This window comes from Dipodomys merriami, unplaced genomic scaffold (genome assembly GCF_024711535.1).
Source record: "Dipodomys merriami isolate MVZ:Mamm:240054 unplaced genomic scaffold, mDipMer1.0.p SCAF_158, whole genome shotgun sequence".
Taxonomy (NCBI): domain Eukaryota; kingdom Metazoa; phylum Chordata; class Mammalia; order Rodentia; family Heteromyidae; genus Dipodomys; species Dipodomys merriami.
The window spans coordinates 2,889,061-2,910,851 of NW_027202915.1; the positions used below are offsets into that span (position 1 = coordinate 2,889,061).

General features: G+C 41.0%; 1 protein-coding gene across 4 annotated transcripts in view; it reads left to right on the top strand.

Moving 5' to 3' along the window:
* Wdr26 (WD repeat domain 26) overlaps positions 1–21,791 on the top strand; it is a 46,430-nt gene that overhangs the window by 15,894 nt on the left and 8,745 nt on the right. For all 4 annotated transcript variants that reach the window (XM_070023262.1, XM_070023263.1, XM_070023264.1 and 1 more), the window contains exons 5-13: positions 303–400; positions 1,496–1,652; positions 4,193–4,331; positions 10,799–10,939; positions 14,568–14,687; positions 17,360–17,505; positions 17,771–17,849; positions 18,218–18,347; positions 21,410–21,595. In XM_070023262.1, the coding sequence (XP_069879363.1) occupies positions 303–400; positions 1,496–1,652; positions 4,193–4,331; positions 10,799–10,939; positions 14,568–14,687; positions 17,360–17,505; positions 17,771–17,849; positions 18,218–18,347; positions 21,410–21,595 (1,196 nt within the window). The remainder of the gene's footprint in view (positions 1–302; positions 401–1,495; positions 1,653–4,192; positions 4,332–10,798; positions 10,940–14,567; positions 14,688–17,359; positions 17,506–17,770; positions 17,850–18,217; positions 18,348–21,409; positions 21,596–21,791) is intronic.

Consider the following 21,791-nt stretch of genomic DNA (forward strand, 5'->3'; position numbering starts at 1 on the left):
GTAGCACAGTGCTTGGCAGGCCTGTGGCTCTGAGTGAAACTCCAGTGCCACCAAAAATTAAAAAGAAAAATCTCTTCTTGATTTGTGTTAGTAAGAACTAAATTGTTGCTGGGACCAGTGACTCATACATAGTCCTGACTACTCAGGAGGCAGATCTAAGGATCAAGGTTCTAGTCCAGCCTGGACAGGAATGTCCATGAGACCTTTCTTACCTCCAGTTAAAGTTTTGTGTGTGTGTGTTCAGTACTTTTCAATTACATTTCAAAGAAAAAGTTTGGTATTTACTTTCTCTGTTGTTTTAGGTATCTGATGTGTAGCCATGCAGAAGACCTAAGAGCAAAAGCAGAATGGGAAGGCAAAGGAACAGCTTCCCGATCAAAACTGCTGGATAAACTTCAGAGTGAGAACCATGACTTTTATGTTTGTTTTTTTCGTAGTTTGGAAGTAGATACTATGAATCAATTAGGAAGACTTTATCTAGACCTACTTTTATTGAGGAGTCAGTGAGAGCACCGGTTACAGAACTGGTCTGTGGTGCTGTTGAATTCTTTCTTTTGGGGTGAAATAGTGCTGTGATTAAAGGGATAACATTGAAACCATAGCTTTAAGCTGAAAGCATTTTATAATTTTTGTTGGTTTTTAAATAATGAGTTCCAGATTTCTTTACATACGGTTTTATTCTTCCAAATTTTAAAAAGTTCATTTTTTGCAATGTCTCTACATAAAAGACCTTTCTGTTCAGATCTTACTCTTCAGTAAAGTTGAGGTAGGTGTAGAAATCCAAATAATAAAAAACACACCCCATGTACTTTGGTAGAAGCATGAAGTACTGAAAGATTGGTACTCCAATCTTCGTTACTTCAGCAGTCTGAGCTATTTGACAGGGACTTGTAGCTGGCCTGTTCAGGATTTTTACTTGTTCTTGTGGAGCTTTTTCTTATGCCTGATCATCACTGATAAATAATTATTAGATTTTCTTTTCATTACATTCTACCTTGTTTTGTGATAACACTTATAAAGTCCTCCTGGCCATGCACATCTCTGTAGTGGCAACATTGTTCTAGGGTTTTTTGTTTGTTTGTTTTTGGTTGGTCATGGACTTGAATGCATGGCCTGGGCACTGTCCCTGAGCTCCTTTGCTCAAGACTAGCACTCTACCACTTTTGAGTCACAGCTGCAGTTCTGATTTCTGAGTGAGAATTGGAGATAAGGCCTCATGGGCCTTATTTGCCAGGGCTGCCTTTGAACCGCAATCCTCAGATCTCAGCCTTCTGAGTCGCTAGGATTACAGGCGTGAGCCACTGGCACTCAGCCACTGTAGGTTTTGACAGATAGACTTTAAATTCATGTTATGTTATCTCCCTAGGACTTGTCTATTAAGTAACATGGTTTTATTGAGGGTAAGGTTAAATATAGTTAAGAGGAATATATGTCTTAAATAAAAGTTTACAGTTTATTGTTTTTACTTCTCTTTTTAAAATATCTTCTATTAAAGCCTATTTACCACCATCAGTGATGCTTCCCCCACGGCGTTTACAGACCCTCCTGCGGCAGGCAGTGGAACTACAAAGGGATCGGTGCCTATACCACAACACCAAACTTGATAGTAATCTGGATTCTGTGTCTCTACTTATAGATCATGTTTGTAGTAGGTAAGAGGAAAACTTTGATATTGTGAGATACGTTAGCATTTTACAATTCTGAACTTTTATTAGAATGTTTTCTAGAGTTTATTCTATAGCTGTGTAACAATGGAAGCGATAAGGATTTGTTTGAAGATATTGTCACAAGTGAAAAGCTAGGATTGTCAACTCTGAAAATTAAAGAGAATGAACTCCAAAATTAAAGCTCCAACATTCAAACTGTAATTTTCAAGTACCAACAAACAATTTCTGTGACCTTTCAAACCTTTCCAGAGATCAGCAGTTGGTTCTGTTGCCTGAACAGGAGGGGTGGCTGCAGTACCAAACGGTCAAAGAACTCGTGAAAGTGAGGAATAGCAGACCTACAAGTACCTATGAGAAGGCTTTGGTTTTGTTTTTTGTTTGTTTTTGTTGGTTGTGGGGCTTGAACTCTGAGCCTGGGCGCTCAAGGCGAGTGCTCTGCCGCTTGAGCCATAGCACCAAGTCTAGTTTTCTAGTGGTTTATTGGAGATAAGAGTCACACAGTTTCCTGCCCTGGCTGGTTTTGAACCCTGCCTGAGCCACCAGCACCTGGCCTGATAATGCTTAAGTATCCATAGGGTGTGTGTGTGTGTGTGTGTGTGTGTGTGTGTGTGTGTGTGTGTGTGTGTGTGTGTGTGTGTGTGTGTGTGTGTGTGTGTGTGTGTGTGTGTGTGTGTGTGTGTGTGTGTGTGTGTGTGTGTGTGTGTGTGTGTGTGTGTGTGTGTCGGGGGAGGGTGCGTGTGCTTTTTTTTTTTTTTTTCCCTCTCCTTTTTTGCTGGTAACTGAACCAAGAGCCTCATGTATACTGGGCAAGGGCTCTACCACCGAGCTATACCTTCATCACCGTAGTCTGTTTTTGACTCTTCCCATTTTTAATAAAAACATAAACTGTTTATCTTAAAATATTAAATTAATACCTGGTATGTGACTTCAGGTGTTGTATCAGAAGTATTTATTGGTCTTCCTCCCTTGCCCTATTTTACTCTTGACTTGTTTTTTACTTTGTCTTTTACTATGACTTGTTTATGAGGATTTTAAATATTTTCACTTAAATTGGAAAAAAGAGGCAATAGTGTAATATATTAAAAGGCTAGATAATGTCATGGCTCTTTTAATGGGTTTATGTCAGTGGTGAACCCAAATCTTTTGGGTTCATGAATTTATTGTTGGGATACATTAAAAGGTGATGATTTGGGCTAGGAATGTGGCTTAGTGGCAGAGTGCTTCCTAACATGTAGGAAGCCCTGGGTTCGATGCCTCCGTACCACATAGACAAAAAAACAGAACAAAAAGGGTGCTGTGGCTCAAGTGGTAGAGTGTTAGCCTTAAGCAAAAAGCAGCTCAGGGACGACACAGTTCCCAGGCCCCAGGACTGGCCAAAAAAAAAAAAAAGTGATGACTAGAATTTATAGTTCAAGAAATCTCAGAAGGTATTACAAGTTTGCTTCCCTTTTTGGAAATGAACTGATGGGAATATGATACACATGTTTCCTAGGTGCTTTAATTTCTTTATCACTGAGAGTAATAGATGACAGATATTTAGTCTAGCTTTAGAACTGAGGGTTCGAGGAATGAATGGAATGACATGTCAAAAACTTGATGATATTACTAGCCTTTGAGAAGGGATCCAAACTGATTGTCAGATAGCAATGCTGTTTCTCTTTTTTTTTTTTTCGTGTCAAGTTGTCTTTCCAATTAAAGTTTAACTAGATAGTAATGTAATTAAAAATAGTACGTTATTCCTGTTTCTTTAAGAGCAAAATGCTGTCATCTCATTATTATTAATCTTTAAAAAGGGAAAAATTTAAATGGAAACATTGTAGATTATTTCTTCTTGAGTTACTTTGACCAAAAAATAATATTATAGTATTTTCTTTTTCAACATACCATTATTAACATTGTGTGTACACATGCATGCATGTGTGTGCACCCACCTGTCCTGGGCATTGAACTCTGCCTAATGCTGTCCCTGAGTATTTTTTGTGTTCAAGACTAGAATTAAGCCATAGCTATATCTCCAGCGTTTCAGTAGTCAGATAAACATCTCATGGACTGTCCTGTCCAAGCTTGGTTTAAACTATGATTCTTAGATCTTAGCCTCCTTATTAGCTAGGATTACAGACATGAGTCCTTAGTGCCAGGCTCTAAACATTCTTTTTTTTTTTTCAGCCATGGAGCTTGAACTCTGGGTCTGGGCACTGTCCCTGAGCTCTTTAGTTCAAGGCTAGAGTTCTACCACTTGAGCCACAGCACCACTTCGGTTTTCTGGTTTATTGGAGATAAGAGTCTTACTCTTATCAAAGCCCGGGCTGGCTTTGAACTGTGATCCTCAGACATCAGCTTCCTGAGTAGCTAGGATTACAGGTGTGAGCCACCAGCACCAGCTTCTAAACATTCTTTAAGATCTATAAATATATTCATACTTTATTTTTATGGTGTGGCTTTCAGAGAAATTGTATGAGTTTATCTTTTGTATTATTACTAAAATGTATTCTGAAAGATACTTATGTGTGAATTCTTTGTTTTAGGAGACAGTTTCCCTGTTATACTCAGCAAATACTTACGGAGCATTGTAATGAAGTGTGGTTTTGTAAATTCTCTAATGATGGCACTAAACTAGCAACAGGATCAAAAGATACAACTGTTATCATATGGCAAGTTGATTCGGTATGTACTGCGATATGAGTGTTAAAATTGCAAAGGGGAGTAATTTTGAATGTAACTTATTACTGTTTGTGCCTATTCTGAGGATTGAACTTGAGACCTAGGCCGTGTCCCTGATGTGTTTTCTTACTTTGTGCCAGTCAGGGCTTGACCTCAGGGCCTGTGCACTGTCCTTGAGCTTTCCTGCTCAAGGCAAGCGCTCTACCACTTGAAGTCCAGCACCACTTTAGGCTTTTCCCAAGTAGTTTTATTGGAGGTTAGAGTCTCATGGACTTGCCTGCCCCCTCTGGCTGTGAGCCACAGCCCTCAGCCTTCTGAGTAGTTAAAATTGCAGGTGTGAGCACCAGCACCTGGCTCCCTGAGGTAGTTTCTGTTTTTGTTTTCCCCCTCAAGGCTAGTACTCTACTACTTGAGTCACTGCTCCGCTCCAGTTTTTGTTAATTTTATGTAAGTCTCAGACTTTCCATCAAAACATAGTGTGCCCAAATATAAGTATGATACATATTACTTAGGAACCCTAGTATTAAAAGTTATTAGCATAGTAAAAAAATACAGTATATCTTAATTGTACTTTGTTGTTACCATTTTATTAAAAAAATTAATTAAGAACTAGAACACTGAATTAAGGATTAGCACTAACAGTACTGCAAGATGTTGCAGCAAATGTAACAAAAACTTTTTGAGAGATTTGTGTATTAAGAGCCAAATAATAGCTAGTTTATTGTAATTCCTAATTACTACCTAATAATATAAATGTACTTAATACTACTTTGCGAAATTGCTGTGATACAGATGGGAGAAAATACTGAATTTGGGGCATTGGTTAATGAAACTAGAGGTGAACCTTTTTTCTTCTCATTTATGTTTAATGATCCCTGATTCTATATCCCTAGAGCACTTTTTGGAGATACTGTGTTAAGAACTCCAGTAAAAGAATTGTATAACTTATAAATGGAAATAAGGTGCAATTAAATTAGTATACACTATACTATCAAAAGCATAAAGCAGTTTCACAGGTTAGAATACTTCATTTGCACCTTTCTGTGAATTATACAAACAAGATAAGAAAGGAGAATATACTAGAATATTTAAAAATAGTACAGTTTGCCAGGCGTCGGTGGCTCACACCTCTAATTCTAGCTACTCCAGAGGCTGATATCTGAGAATCGTGGTTCAAAGTCAGCCGTGGCAGGAAGAGTCCCTGAGACTCTGATCTCTAATAAACCACTAGAAAACCAGAAGTGTTGCTGTGGCTCAAGTGGTAGAGTGCTCACCTTGAGATGAAGAGCGCAAGGATAGCACCCAAGCCCAGAGTTCAAGCCCCACAACTGACCAAAAAAAAAAAAAAGTATAGTTTGATTTAATAATGACAAAGAATAGAAGATAAGTCTAGAAAGAGTTTGGGATTAAAACATGACCTTGCATTCTATCCTAAGTAAGGGTTCTACTTTTATTAAGTTATATGCAAGGTGTGTAAATACATAAACAGTATCTCAATATTTAAGTGGTATTATATACATATATAAAAGTGCAAGCAACAGTATAAAAGGGTGCTTTATTTTATTTTCTTGTAACAGCTACCAGAGTCCCTTGTTCATTTGGCCAGTATAAAGTACCTATTTTTGTGCCAGGTCTTTTCCTACAGAAAGATTGCACACAAGATAATAAACCCTAGCTGGGCACTATTGGCTCATGCCTGTGGTTCTAGTTACTCAGGAGGCTGATATCAGAGGATCGTGGTTCAAAGCCAGCCTGGGTAGGAAAGTCTGTGAGACGCTTATCTCTAGTTAACTATCAGAAACCTGGACGTGGCACTTGTGGCTCAAGTGGTAGAGTACTTGCCTTGAGCTGAAGATCTGAGGGATAGTGCTCAGGCCTAAAGTTCAAGCCCCATGACTGACCAAAAAAAAAAAAAAAAAAAGATAACCCTAATTGTTCTGTAATGGATACTGTGGTAGCTCATGGAAGAGACCATGGTTGGACTGGAATGCTAGGAGAATAACAAAAGTAGATCTTAGATGAGGAAGGACAAAAAGACGATTTAGTCCAAACTAGTGGAAATGATAGCCGTTCCACAATAAGTACATCTCTTTTTGAACAATGTCTCCCCTTCTGTCGCTGTCTCTGAGTTTTTCCCTCGTCTCCTCCCACACAGTTGTATAGTTCATTTTCCACGTAGTGTCTACTGAGTATCACTGCTGCATTTATTCACCCTTTGTCTCTATTTCTGTGCCCTCCTCACCCTCCCAAATACAGATAAAAACAAACGGCAAAAAGAAGGAAAAAAACCCTCTTGTTTCATTTCAAGAAATACTATTTTATATGATCAGAGGTGCATAGGCATTGCATGTTTGTGTTCCTCAAAGGAGTACCCTCCTCTAGACTCACTGTGTGTGAATGCCTAGAGTCTTGTATAATTTATTTTGTATTTTATATCTAGCTTCTGCATATGAGAGAAAACTTCTGTCTCTGATCTTGGCTTACCTCACTTCACATCCATTTCCTTGTAAATGATATAATAATACTGTTCTTTCTAATGGCCATGTTTTTCATGTATATAGGTACCACGTGGTTTTTTTTTTTTTAAATCTACTCACTGTAGAATATTTAGCCTGTTCTAACAGCTTAGTTATTATGAACAGTGCAGCAGTAAGCATGGATGTGCAGGTGTCTTTACCGTATCCTAGCCTGTAGTGTTCTGGGTAGATGGCCAAGAGTGGGGTGGCTGGGTCATAGGGAAATTCTATGTTTAGGTTTTTCAGGGTCCTCCAGACCAAGGCACTGTACTCTGTGTGTGTGTGTGCGCGAGCGCATGTGCACTGATTCTGGGGGTTGAACTCAGGGCCTGGGCACTGTCCCTGAACTTTTGCTCATGCTAGCACTATCACTTCAGCCACTGTTCCACTTTGAACTAATAGTCTTAATGTTCTTACCTTGTATTTAACTTTTATTTTTTTAGGACTACAGTTTTTTGTTAAAGTGTACAAAACTTACTAAGTATTTCTAAGAGATTACTGGAGTACTTTGAATAAAAATTTATTCTTGGCAGATATTGTTAGTCAGAAAGACTTTCTTAATTTTTTATTTTTGGGTCTGGTCATGGGGCCTGAACTCTGGGCCTGGGCACTGTCCCTCAGCTCTTCAGCTCAAGGCTAGCGCTCTACCACTTGAACCTCAGCGCCACTTCCTGCTTTTTTCTGTTTGCTTATGTGGTGCTGAGGAATAGAACCCAGGGCCTCAGCCTGCAAGGCAAGCGCTCTACCACTGAGCCACCTTCCCAGCCCCTGACTTAATCTTAATTTTTACAGAACATTTTGATCTACTGCAAATACTCTCTATGCTTCTTACCTCCTTCCCAAAGAACACTTTGTAGTTGCATTGTTAACCCTAATTTTATTTTTTTTTAAATAGTGGAAATTTGGACTAGAGAATTTATGAATCGTAAACTTCAGACCCAGTGAAGGAACAGTTTCTAGGCAATGGGGAACCTCTACTAATTTTTATCCAGCTAGTTCCACGCCTGTTCCTTATTGCTAATAGGTTGTAACTACGTACAGTCATTTTGGAATAATTTACCCTTGGCTTAGAACAAGGCTCAATAAGCTTTTCAGACTAAAGCCTGAAATTGGTTTTTGCAACCTCTGAACAGATTCTTTCTTTCTCTGTTCCCTGTCCACACCCTTACTCAAATCTCATTATCTTCATTTGAACTCTTAGTCCTGACAAACCTAGTTGTAGGGAAAGCCTAAGGGCTGGGCGCTGGTGGCTCTTGCCTGAGGTCCTAGCTACTCTGGAGGCTGACATCTGAGGATCACAGTTCTAAGTCAGACTGGGTTGGAAAGTTCGTGAGACTTCTCTCAGTAAAAGCTGGAAGTGGCTCTGTGGCTGAAGTAAGAGTTAAGAGTGCTGGCCTTGAGCATAAAAAATTCAGGGACAGCAGTTGGGCTAAAGTTCAAGCCCTGGGGTCATCAAAAGAAAAGAAAAGAAAGAAAGTTGTCAGGTCTGCAGAATCCTTTGGGGACAGACCTTTGCTGCTTTTTGTTGGTGGCCCATGGCCAGATCTGCCCATATGGATAGTTTTTTTGAGGCTTAGGTGATATTATAAATATTCTAATGGATCTGGTCAGAAAACAAGGTTTACCGCCCAGATAGAGCCTCGTTTCCTGGAAATTATGACTGTTGGATTGGTTTGTTGCAGGTTTTCTTACCTTGTTTCTTTGTTTGGATCCCCATCTACATTGTCCTATTCTTCTCCCTAACGTCAATTACCAGGTTTGACATTGTGAGTTTTTGGTGGTACTGGGGCTATTATGCAGCCTTGTACTCCAGCACCTTTGCCTTGGGTTATTGGTGGTTTTTTGTGGATAGGGTCTTGAATTTTTCTCAGGGTTGCTTACCTTCTACCCTCAACCCTTCCACAAAAGGCCTCCCCTTTAGCCAAGGTAACAGAAATGTACCACTCACTACGCCTAGCTTGTTGGTTGGTGGGAGGGGGTTATGTCACACTGAACTTTTTGCTTATGCTTGCCTTGAACCACGATGATCTGATGATTTTCAAGTAGTTAGAGTAGTTCCCAATGTATTTTGGTCCTGTTTTGACACATTTTTGCCTGGAGCCCATTATCTTGAAGTAACCCTCTCACTGGATGGTCAGCCTGCAGAAGAACTTGGTGTGGGCCTCAAGAGTTGGTCTCACTGTGTTGTAAACAAGCAAATTGTGTGTGTGTGTGTGTGTGTGTGTGTGTGTGTGTGTAATTAGCAGTATAATAGACTTGAGGGTTAAGTATTTTTGTGAGAAGTGCTGATACTGATTAGCAAAAAATAGTGGTAACTTTGTTGGTTGGAATGCAGTATGAAGGATACAAGGATACAGTGTCTTAGGAAAGTTTAGCATTTACTCATGGTACTGGGTATAAACCTTGAGCCAGTGGCTCACGCCAGTAAAACTGAGGATTACTGAGAAAGCTGAGATCTGAGGATCGTGGTTTGAAGCCCTGGCAAGAAAGTTTGTGAGACTTCCATTTCAATTAACCACCAAAAAAGTCAGAAGTGGGGCATGTGGCTCGAGTGGTAAAGCACTATCCTTGAACACAAAACCTCAGGGACAATGCCCAGGCCCTGACTGGCACAAAAATATATTGAATGTAGAGTTAGCTTACAACTAAGGAATTCCACTCTACATATGTAGAGTACATGTATTTCTAAAAAAATAACATTTATACAAAATACATATTCATATAGCCTCATTCAAAATAGAAAGCTGGGCTCTCTGTGGCTAGCTACTCAGGAGGCTGAGATCTGAGGATCATAGTTCAAAGCCAGCCTGTGCAGGAAAGTCTGTGAGAGACTGATCTCCAATAAAACACCAGAAAACATGAAGTAGTGCTGTGGCTCAAGTGGTAGAATGCTTGCCTTGAGCTAAGAGCTGAGGGACAGTGCCTAGGCTCAGAGTTCAAGCCCCATGACCAAAGAAAAAAACAAAGTAGAAACCAAACAAAATATAGTATGTCTATAAACTGGAATAATATTCATCAGCAACATTGTACAACATGGATGAGCCCCTAGGATGTTACACTAAATGACAGAAGCCAGTTACTAGAGACTGTATAATTCCATTTATATAGTATCCACAATAAGCAAATCCATAAAACCAGAAAGTATAAAAGCAGGAGCCATAGAGAGACATTGCTAATGGGTATGAAAATCTGAGGATCGTGGTTTGAAGTCAGCCTGAGCAAGAAAGTCCTTAAGGCTCTTTATCTCCAATAAACTACTTGGGAAAAGCTGGAAGTGGTGCTGTGGTTCAAATGATAGAGTGCTAGCCTTGCGTAAGTTAGTAGATATAGAAATCTGACCAGGTTTTAGCTGGGTACCGGTGGCTCACACCTATAATCCCAGCTACTCAGGAGGCTGAGCTCTGAGGATTGAGGTTGAAAGGCAGCCTGGGCAGGAAAGTCCATGAGATTCTTTTTTTTTTTTTTTTTTTGCAGTCATGGTGCCTGAACTCTGGGCCTGGGCACTGTCCTTCAGCTCTTTAGCTCAAGGCTAGCGCTCTACCACTTGAGCCACAGCACCACTTCCAGCCTTTTTTGTTTATGTGGTGCTGAGGAATCGAACCCAGGGCCTCGTGCATGCAAGGCAAGCACTCTACCACTGAGCCACCTTCCCAGCCCGTCCATGAGATTCTTATCTCCAGTTAACCACCAGAAAACCAGAAGTGCTGTGGCTCCAGTGGTAGAGAGCTAACCTTGAACTAAAGAGCTCAGGGACAGCACCCAGGCCCAGAGTTGAAGCCCTATGACTGGCAACAACAACAACAAAAACGAAATGTGAACAGGTTTTAATGAAATAAACTGTGTAAGTTCTAATTGAATTATAAAAAATTGTTTATATCAGGTGCATCCTCAAGTTCTTACTCTAGAAAACCATTTCTGTTGGGGTTGGCATTGAGTTGTCTGTTTCTCTTCTAGGATACACACCTGTTGAAACTTCTAAAGACATTAGAAGGACATGCTTATGGTGTTTCATACATTGCATGGAGTCCAGATGACAACTATCTTGTTGCTTGTGGCCCCGATGACTGCTCTGAGCTCTGGCTTTGGAATGTACAAGTGAGCGAGCTCCATCTTTGGTTTGTTTGGCTTTACACACAGCATTCTCACACACGTGTGTGGTGACTCTCCATTGACAGAGCCACACTCAGCCAAATTACTAGTTTACTGTGATGAGTAACAGAATTTTTCAAAGAAGGGTCAATACGTATTTCTAGCATGTTTGCTTCTCCTTGTGGCATCTATCTATATCTATCTATCTATCTATATTTTTAATTTTGGCTGGGAATGTGGCTCAGTGGTAGAATGCTTGCCTATCCTGCATAAAGCCCTGGGTTCAATTCCTCAGTACCACATAAACAGAAAAAGCCAGATCTGGTGCTGTGGCTCAAGTGGTAGAGTGCTAACTGTGAGCAAAAGAAGCTCAGGGCCAGAGCCAAGACTGACTTCAAGCCCCAAATCAACAACAACAACAAAAATATACTTTTTGGGTGCTCTACCGCTGGAGCCATGCTTCCAGTCCTGTTTTGTGCTGGTTATTTTTGAGATGGTATCATGAGGTGCACCATGGTACACAGCCAGCTGTGGTTTGAGAAGGCTTAGTCTGGCCTTCAACCCAAGTAACTGGGGTTACAGGTGTGAGTTGCTGACATGTGGCTTATTTTAAACTTCTCTATGTAAGCTGACTGACTACATAATATAGAATTTATATATAATTACTTTTTTACTTTTATTTTTATTATTATTTTTTTTTCTGTGGGTCTTGGGGCTTGAACTCTGGACCTGGGTGCTGTCCCTGAGCTCTTCAGCTCAAGGCTAACACTCTGCTACTTGAGCCACAGCACCACTTTTGGTTTTCTGGTGTTTTACTGGAGGTCCTGCGGGGGCTGGCTTTGAATTGCGATCCTTAGATATCAACCTCCTGAGCAGCTGGGCTGACAGGCCTGAGCCACCGGTGTCTGGCGAATTACATATTTTTTATCTTATCAGCAGATGAATGGCCCAGGCTGTGGTTTATTTTGCATAAACGTAGCACTGGCTAAAATAGAATTTTGCATCTAAAGTCTCTAAAAAGAGAAATGACTCAAAGGCTAGGCATCGGTAGCTCACACCTGTAATCCTAACTCAGGAGGCTGAGATCTGAGGATCACGGTTCAAAGCCAGCCTGGGCAGGAAAGTCTGTGAGACTCTTCTTATCTCCAGTTAACCACCAGAAAACCAGAAGTGGCTCAGGTGATAGAGCATTAGCTTTGAGGTGAAGAGCTCAGGGACAGCTTCCAGGCCCACAGTTCAAGCCCCACAACTGACCAAAAAAAACACCTCAAGTAATAAGACTGGTATAATGAACAGAATGAATAATAGTAAGATGTACCTGCAGATAAAACAGGTGATTCTAATTCTGTTATTATAGTAGTAAGATTTTCTTTCTGCATAGGGTGTGTTTATGCATTAGTATATATGCATGAGTATATATATTTACATAGATATCTATGTCTACAACATTTGAAAGTAAGTTACAGATGTTTACAGCTACTCTATATCATCTAAGAAATAACTATCTTACACTTTTATACTTAAGAATATTATAGCTAAGAATTATAATTGTGTTGTATACTAATATTTGTTTCATAATCAAAACCTCCAGTTGTCCCCAAAGTATCTTTTATGTTGTTTGTATGGATCTAGCAGTTAATAAATAAATGTATTTATAACTAGGTTCAATGGGGTGTGAAGTCACAGAATATAAGATGGTTTTCTCAAAATGCTTAAAGTGAATCTGACTTAAAGAAAACAAAAAAATAGATTAAAATTTTTTTTTTTTTCCATTTTTGGGCTGGGAAGAGGGTTCAGTGGTAGAGTGCTTGCCTTGGATGCATGAGGCCCTGGGTTCGATTCCTCAGCACTACATAAACAGAAAAGGCCAGAAGTGGTGCTTTGGCTCAAGAGGTAGAGCACTAGCCTTAAGCTGAAGAGCTAAGAGATAGTGCCTAGGCCCAGAGTTCAGGCCCCGTGTCCAACTCCTCTCCATCCCCCCTCCCCCCCCAAATTCCATTTTCAATGGGAGGAGTACATACCCTTAATCCTATAATAAGCATGTAATCTTTATAGCTTGTATAGATAGGCTTTATTTGTGGCAGGTCTGAATTTCTGTCTATTAAAGACTGTTGTGCCCGGTGCCGGTGGCTCATGCCTGTAATCCTAGATATTCAGGAGGCTGAGACCTGAGGGTCACAGTTCAAAGCCAGCCTGGGCAGGAAACTCCATGAGACTCTTAGCTCCAATAAACCATTAGAAAACCGGAAGTGGTGCTGTGGCTCAAGTGGTAGAGCACTTACCTTGAGCTGAAGAGTGCAGGGACAGTGGCCAATCCCAGAGTTCAAGCCCTATGACCAACAACAACAACAAAAAAGACTGGTGTAATACACAACTATCACTGTTCTTTTTTTTTTGGGGGGGGGTTGTTTGTGGGTCTTGAACTCTGTGCCTGGGCACTGTCCCTGAGCCCTTCAGCTTAAGGCAAGTGGTCTACCACTTGAGCCACAGCGCCACTTCCAGTCTTCTGGTGGTTAGTTATTGCAGTTAAGTGTCTCACGGACTTTCCTGCCCGGGCTGGCTTTGAACCGCCATCCTCAGCTCTCAGCCAGATGTTAACATTGAGAGTTTACCTGCTGTTTGTCTGTTTGTACTCTAAACTTTCCCTTTAGCAGCTTCCCAGTGTAAGGGAGACATCTAGTTACCTAATTTGTATCCTGTGCCTTTATTCTCGGCCCCAGTTCCTAATCATAGCCTTTGTTTTCACTCTTTTATTTTTACTTTTGATTACCCATTTCTCACAGGAAAATTATGCCCATGTCCTTTTTATTATACCAAGGGCAGCTATTATCTCTCAGATCCTGTTTCTAATCCCTGAGCACAAGGAACCAGGACTAGTTAAATGGTATGTGCATACTCTCTAAGTTGAATAACTTAGAAAATGTAACAGGAGGATCTCTGAGGGTTATAACCATTTACTATACTTACTTAGTTGGAAACAATGTAGAATGGCTTTGCTAAGCAGTACAGAGATTCCTTTCTTTCTGCTACTTTAAGTGAGATAAGGTTACATATTAGAAAAATAGCAGATTTTCTTTTCCAATCTCTGCTCCATTGTGAGCATTTAAATATGAAATGTAATTTAGACCTTTGGCCCAATTGAAGGGCATAGTTTACTACTTACAGTCATGCTCTTAACAAACTGCTAGTTGTATTATATTTAGTTATAGAATAAAATTCATAAAGGATTTTCGAATAAGAGTAGAAAGATCAGAGGATAAGATACGTTGTCTTGCTTGAAAAAATTAACGTTTTAGTTTATGAATATAATTGATTTAAGATTAGAAGTTTATTAACGTTTTTCTCGCATAGCTATTCTAAACTTGTCTTCTGAGAGCTAAAACCCACCCCCATTCCCACTCCCACCCCACACCCCTTTGCTGATGCCAGTTAAAACCATTTCTTTTATAAGGAATACCAAGCTAACCAGCTATCCAGGTTACTCTTCTCTGCCCCGTCCCCCCTACCCCCTCATCCTGTGCTGACTTCTCCTTCAGCGATGCTACCAGCCTCTACCCCCCTTTGTGTTGTATTCTCTTTCTTGTATAATCCCTTTAGAAGCTTGGAAGGTCTCACCTCATTGTATTTCTTATAGACGGGAGAACTGAGAACAAAGATGAGCCAGTCTCATGAAGACAGTTTGACAAGTGTGGCTTGGAATCCAGACGGCAAGCGCTTTGTGACTGGAGGCCAGCGTGGGCAGTTCTACCAGTGTGTGAGTGGGCCTCCTTCCTGATTAGTCCTGCTAGACAATGTTTTCCTCTTCATTTGAGGTCTCTTTTTGGCTAGTAGCTACCCTGTTAATCTTCTGTTGTAGGAACTATTTAAAAAATGTACAAGCATCAATAGCTCATGCCTGTAATTCTAGCCACTCAGGAGGCTGAGATGTGAGGATGTTTTGAAGCCAACCCAGGCAAGAATGTCTGTGAGATGCTGATCCTCCAGTAAATTGCCAACAAAGCAGAACTGGAGCTGTGGCTCAAGTGGTGTAAAGTGCTAGCCTTGAGCAAAAGAAGCTCAGGGGCAGCACCCAGGCCCCCAGGACCAGAAAGAAAGAAATCAAGCTGGTGTCTGTTCACTCGGGAGGCTGAGATCTGGGGATGACTGTTTAAAACCATCCTAAGCTTGAGACTCATCTCCACAGTTACCCAGCAGAAAACCAAAAGCAGAGCTGTGGGCTTACATGGTAGAGCAGCAATAAGAAGTCTTGTAAGGAGTTAAATTTTGCTACAAACGCAGTATTCTATCTCAATTACATGTGTCATCATTGCTTCCAGATTTTAAGACTAAAATTAAATGAGCCCTAACACATTATCACTGTCTTTTAAGATGGCTTTAGGAGTAGGCCCAGCGTTACATTCCTGCAATCCTAGCTACTTGGTAGGCAAATTACAGTTGGAAAATCACAGTTTAATCCCAACTCTAGCAAAAGCCATCTCAACAGAATAAATTGAATGTGGTGGCTCATATCTGTAATCCCAGCTATGTGGGCAATACAAGTAGAGAGATTGTAGTTGAAGGCCAGCATAGGCTAATGCACAAGATACTTTTGTACAAGCCAAGTTCACACCTAGAATGGGCTTGAGAGTCGGTGGAGTGCAGTATTTACCTCAGTGTATTGTGTGCACAGCATTACTAGGTATGTTTTTGTGAAGACAGTTAAGCCTTCAGGATGTAGCACGTGGCAGTTTTCTAGTCTGTAAAGTGAACGTGGTAAGGTCTCTGAGAACTCTGAAGATTCAGTGAGATAATGGCTGCAAAGTGTTGATCTGTAGAGCAGCACAGTGCATGTGAAGTTTGAAAATTGTCCATTACCTTTTAAGGTTATCAAACATTTTTCTAACTTCTCTCCTCATATTATAGGACAATATATCATACAGTCAGGGGTACTCAGGTCTCATGTAACAGGACCTAACATTTGCTTTATAATGTATATGTATCCTCCATATACTTGTAAGTCTCCTATAGATTGTGTGTAATTGCTAATACTATGTAAGTTCAACGTGACAAAATGACAAAAATGTGTATATATTTAGTACCAACAAAACTTCATTTTGGTTGGTTGAACCAATGGATACAAACCCATGGTGATGGTAAAGATTCCTCATAAAATTGAAATTTTGCATAGGATTTAGGTTGTTTCTTAGCTTATGCTTACTTTGGTAACTTATGTATGATAACTTTGGTAACTTATTTTTGTTTTTGTTTTTGTTTTTTGTATTTTTTTGGGTCCGGTCATGGGGCCTGAACTCTGGTCCTGGGCACTGTCCCTCTGCTCTTCAGTTCAAGGCTAGCACTCTACCACTTGAGCTACAGCGCCACTTCCGGCTTTTTTTCTTTTTGCTTATGTGGTGCTGAGGAATCGAACCCAGGGCCTCGAGCATGCAAAGCAAGAGCTCTATCACTGAGCCACCTTCCCAACCCCGGTAACTTATGTTATAAATTACGCTATTGAAGGGCAGATTTAAAACTCCTACTTATGTCCTATTATACATAGTTATAATGACATTTCTTGTGAATCTAATTTCTAATGATTAAAAACCCTTTTAGCTGTACACTGGTGGCTCACTTCTACTTACTGAGTAGGCTGAGACCTGAGGATCACAGTTCAAATCCAGCCTGGGCAGGAAAGTCTATGAGGCTTTTAGCTCTAGTTAACTACCACAAAGCCAAAAAATAGAGTTGTGGCTTGAGTGATAGAGTACTCGTCTTTAGCACAAAAGGTCAGGGACAGCACCCCAGGACCTGAGTTCAAGCCCCAGGACCAGCACCAAAGAAAATCTCTTTAAGAAAAATTAGATTGATAGCTGGGCGCCTGTGGCTCACACCTGTAATGCTTAGATACTCAGGAGGCTGAGATCTGAGGATCGAGGTTCAAAGCCAGCCCGGGCAGGAAAGTCGTGAGACTTACCTCTAATAAAGCACTAGAAAAGTGGAAGTGGCATTGTGGCTCAAGCGGTAGAGCACTTGCCTAGAGCCTCAGCCCAGGGACAGCGCCCAAGTCCACCGTTCAATACCCATGACCGACCAAAAAAAAAAAAAAAGAAAAATTAGATTAAAAAACAGCCTGGAAGCCGGGCGCTGGTGGCTCACACCTGTAATCCTAGCTACTCAGGAGGCTGAGATCTGAGGATCGCGGTTCAAAGCCAGCCCGGGCAGGAAAGACTGTGAGACTCTTGTCTCCAATAAACCACCAGAAAACTGGAAGTGATGCTGTAGCTCAAGCAGTAGAGCGCTAGCCTTGAGCTGAAATGCTGAGGGACAGCACCCAGGCCCAGAGTTCAAGCCCCATGACCGACCGAACAAAAAACAAAAAAAACAAGCCTGGTTCTTTGCTTTCTGCTCATTACTCAGTAACAGAAGTAATAGTGGCTTTCTTCTATGTAGGATCTGGATGGAAATCTCCTGGACTCCTGGGAGGGGGTGAGAGTGCAATGCCTTTGGTGTTTGAGTGACGGGAAGACTGTCCTGGCATCAGATACACACCAGCGGATTCGGGGGTATAACTTCGAGGACCTCACAGATAGGAACATGTAACTATTTTCTGTTCCCATTAAACTGAAGTTATCTGACTTAGGCTAAAATGTGTATGTAGTATGACCTTTTCAGAACAATTGTTTTTCTTTGGTTGGTGATTTGGATTGTTGGTGAATCCTTAATTCACATTTTTAGTAATTGAAATATATAAGAATGATTCACACAAAATTGTCGTGTGTAAGCCAGACCACTTCATATTCTCATAAGGTGAATATCTTGATTTTTAATTTTGTTTTGACGGATTATTTTTTCTGATTACAGAGTACAAGAAGATCATCCTATTATGTCTTTTACAATTTCAAAAAATGGCCGATTAGCTTTGTTAAATGTAGCTACTCAGGTATGTATATTAAAATTTTTTTTAATTCTTTAAATTTTTTAAAGGAAAATTATATTTTATGATTTTGCGTGTGTGTACATTTAAAATATTTCTACTTAATCTTTTAAGTTTTATTGCATATCTGATCCTTAAATGTACATAGGACCAGCCTTAAATCGATCCCAGTGAAAATGCTCCATTGAGTAAAGGGATGGATATTCCCAGGTTGCTTTGGAAGTTTTTTATGCCAGGTGTGGTGGCGTACATCTATAATCCCAGCATATGGGAGGCAGAGGCCCATCAGGATTGTATAGTGAGATCCTGTACTCATTCCCTGTCCCAGAATAAAAAACCAAATTATAAATGCCTATATTCTCTTCTGCCTGCAGGGAGTTCATTTATGGGACTTGCAAGACAGAGTTTTAGTAAGGAAGTATCAAGGTGTCACTCAAGGGTTTTATACGATTCATTCATGTTTTGGAGGCCATAATGAAGACTTCATCGCTAGTGGCAGTGAAGGTAAATGACTCTAAGTTCACATATTAATGTGTTTAAAGTTACTCTTTAAGCAAGTGTATTGTTTTCTATTAATTTACCCAATATGTTTAATTTTCTTCCTCCTTTTTTTTGGGGGGGGGGGAGTTTCCCGGTCGTGGGGCTTGAACTCTCCGCCGGGTCGCTGTCCCTCAGCTCTTCAGCTCAAGGCTAGCGTGTTACCACTTGAGCCACAGCGCCACTTCCAGCTTTTTTCTTTTTGCTTATGTGGTGCTGAGGAATTGAACCCAGGGCCTCAGGCATGCAAGGCAAGCGCTCTACCACTGAGCCACCTCCCCAGCCCCTCTCCCTCCTTTTTTTGAGGCTTGAATGCTGCTTATGTTTTTATTTTCTTTCTTTCTTTCTTTCTTTCTTTCTTTCTTTCTTTCTTTCTTTCTTTCTTTCTTTCTTTCTTTCTTTCTTTCTTTCTTTTTTCCTTTCTTCCTTCCTTCCTTTCTTTCTTTCGGATTGGTCATGGGCCTGGGCACTGTCCCTCAGCTCTTCAGCTCAAGGCCAGTGCTCTACCACTGAAGCCATAGTACCACTTCCGGCTTTCTGGTGGTTTATTGCAGACTTTCCTTCCTGGGCTGTTTTTGAACCGTCATCCTCAGATCTCAGCCTCCTGAGTAGGTAGGATGACAGGTGTGAGCTACTGGTGCCTGGCGTGTTTAGTTTTCAATGTTGTGGATTGAGCCCGAGGCCCAGAGGTTCCTGGTAAAGGGCCTCACCACTGAACTGTCCTTAACCTTGATGGGGACCGTAGTGCCTGTTCTGACCATGAATCAATCAGGAGGTAGTTAAATCATTGTGCTTTCATATGTTTGCTTTTTCATAGTATTTGTAATTCTTAGCTGTTGGAAATTTCTATAAACAAAGTTAATTGTAATATTTGTTTTATCTGAACCTAAACAATTAACTGTTTAGAATGATTCAATTTGATAATTCTAATAGTTTCAGAAAACTTGAAATTAACTGAATTGTCCCCACTAAAGTAACCTTTTAAACAAATTTATTCTCTGGCCTAAAAGCACCTGTCCTCTTGGGAGATACTTGCTTAAAGTCAGTGTAACAGATACAGATTTTTTCTTACCTTTTAGTCGTGTTATATAAATATTCCAAGGTAATATTAAGTGCCATCTGAGCATCAGTGGCTCACGCCTGTAACCCTATCTACTCTGGAGGCTGAGATCTGAGATCCCAATTCAAAGCCAGCCCGAGTATACCAAGCAGAGAATGTCTTGTTGCCAATTAGCTACCAAAAATCTGAAAGTGAAGCTGTGGCTCAAGTGCTGGCACATTACCCTTGAGGGGAAAAGGCAGTGGAGAGCTCAATGTCCTGAGTTCAAGTCACTACCGGCACCAAAACAAAATAATATAAATGGCTGTCAGTGTCTCTAGGGACCCCAAACATCTTCTAAGCCCAAAGTAAGAAATAACCTTGATGAATAATAAGACCAAACTGTGCATTCTGTGTAGGGCTGAAGGTGAGACTGCTGTAAGCACTTACATGACATGGAAGAGCTCTGGTCCGGGGTATATCCTTCCCAAGATGCCATTGTTAAAGAGTCTACCAAATCTGCAAATGCATAACAGTAACTAGGAAACCTCCTCTCTTCCCCCAATATGTATAAATAGGCTTTTTTACTGGGAATACATAGAAAAACTGAACCTGTTGGGTGCCAATGGCTCATGCTTAACTACTCAGGAGGCTGAGATCTATGGATCATGGTTTGAGACCAACCTTCACTGGAAAGTCCATGAGACTCTTTATTTCCAATTAACCACCAGAAAACTAGAAGTGGTGCTGTGGCTCAGTGGTTGAGAACTGACTGACCTTGAGCAAAAAAAAAAAAAAACCCAAAACCTCAGGGACAGAACCCAGGCCCTGAGTTCAAGCCCCATGACATACCAAGAAATTGGACCTAAAAGATAGTAAATTTGTCTTTCTTTGACAGACAGATTCTAAGAAAGACAAATTTACTATCATTTAGCTTTTACCACCATCTCCCTGCCCCCCCCCCCCCCCCCCCCATCACATAAACTGTTGACTACTGAACTTCGTCAGGCTTACCGAGGACACAATCTCTAATGCCCTCAGCAGCACATCCACCATGCATTTCCGTAGGGTCTTAGAGATATTCTAGTTCTGCAGCACATGCTTTGAATTTGAGCTCTGCACTGTGTGGTCAGATTAGCTTATCAGCCAGGTGCTGGTGGCACATACCTGTAATTCTAGCTACTCAGGAGGCTAAGATCTGAGGATTGTGATTCAAAGCCAGCCCGGCCAGAACATTCATGAGACTCTGATCTGCAATTAACCACTAGAAAACTGGAATTGGCTCTGTGGCTCAGGTGGTAGAGTGCTAGCCTTGAGCTGAAGAGCCTAGGCCCTGAATTCAAGCTCCACATCTGCATGGCCAGAAAAAAAGAGATTAGTTTATTACTGGGCTGGGGGTATGGCTCAGTGGTCGAGTACTTGCTGAGCATTTATGAAGCCCTGGATTCAATTCCTCAGCACCACATAAACAGAAGGGAAGTGGCATTGTGGCTCAAATAGTAGAGCACTAGCCTTGAGCAAAAGAAGCCCAGGGACAGTGCCCAGGCCCTGAGTTTTAGCCTCAGGACTGCCCCCACACACACACACACAAAAATTTAGCTTATCACAAACTAAGCTACATGAAATTTTAATCTAGAAAGCTGTAGTAGGGACGTCAGTAGGAGATGATAACTGCCTAGAACTGAACTGACAACCAGGAATATGTCACTTCAGTACTATCCATTCAGCATAGATTGGTGTGGCACCCACCTCAAGGTGATGTCCTCAGTTAAGTTAAGGGCACTGGGTACATGAGTCACATTTTGGCAGTATTGAAACATGGTCACCATGTGTATTCATGGCTTTTCATATAGCATTAGTTTTTTAAGCTGTTCTCCCTTAAGTTCTAGTCATTAAAAACGTTTCTTTCTGTTCTGCAAACGGTAATTTGAGATTGACCTTTTTTATGGAAAGCTGCTCTTCACTCCTCTCCGAATTACTGTGTTGTCAGATCACAAGGTCTACATCTGGCACCGGCGAAGCGAGCTGCCCATCGCAGAGCTGACTGGGCACACTCGCACAGTCAACTGCGTGAGCTGGAACCCACAGGTCCCGTCCATGATGGCTAGTGCCTCCGATGACGGCACTGTGAGAATATGGGGACCAGCACCTTTTGTAGACCACCAGAATATCGAAGGTAAGGCCTGTGCAGTGTCCTGTGCTTCCTCCCAGTGAAACAGGGCTTTGCTTACTGTGAAGTTACAGGACTTTCTAACGAAGTTTGAAGTGTGATTCATTTTCTTTTTTATTCTTACTCTTTGTCACTCAGTGAAAAGTTTGAAGACCAACCTAAGGTCTGTCAAGTATCTATTGCCTTGAGAAGGAAGTCAGTG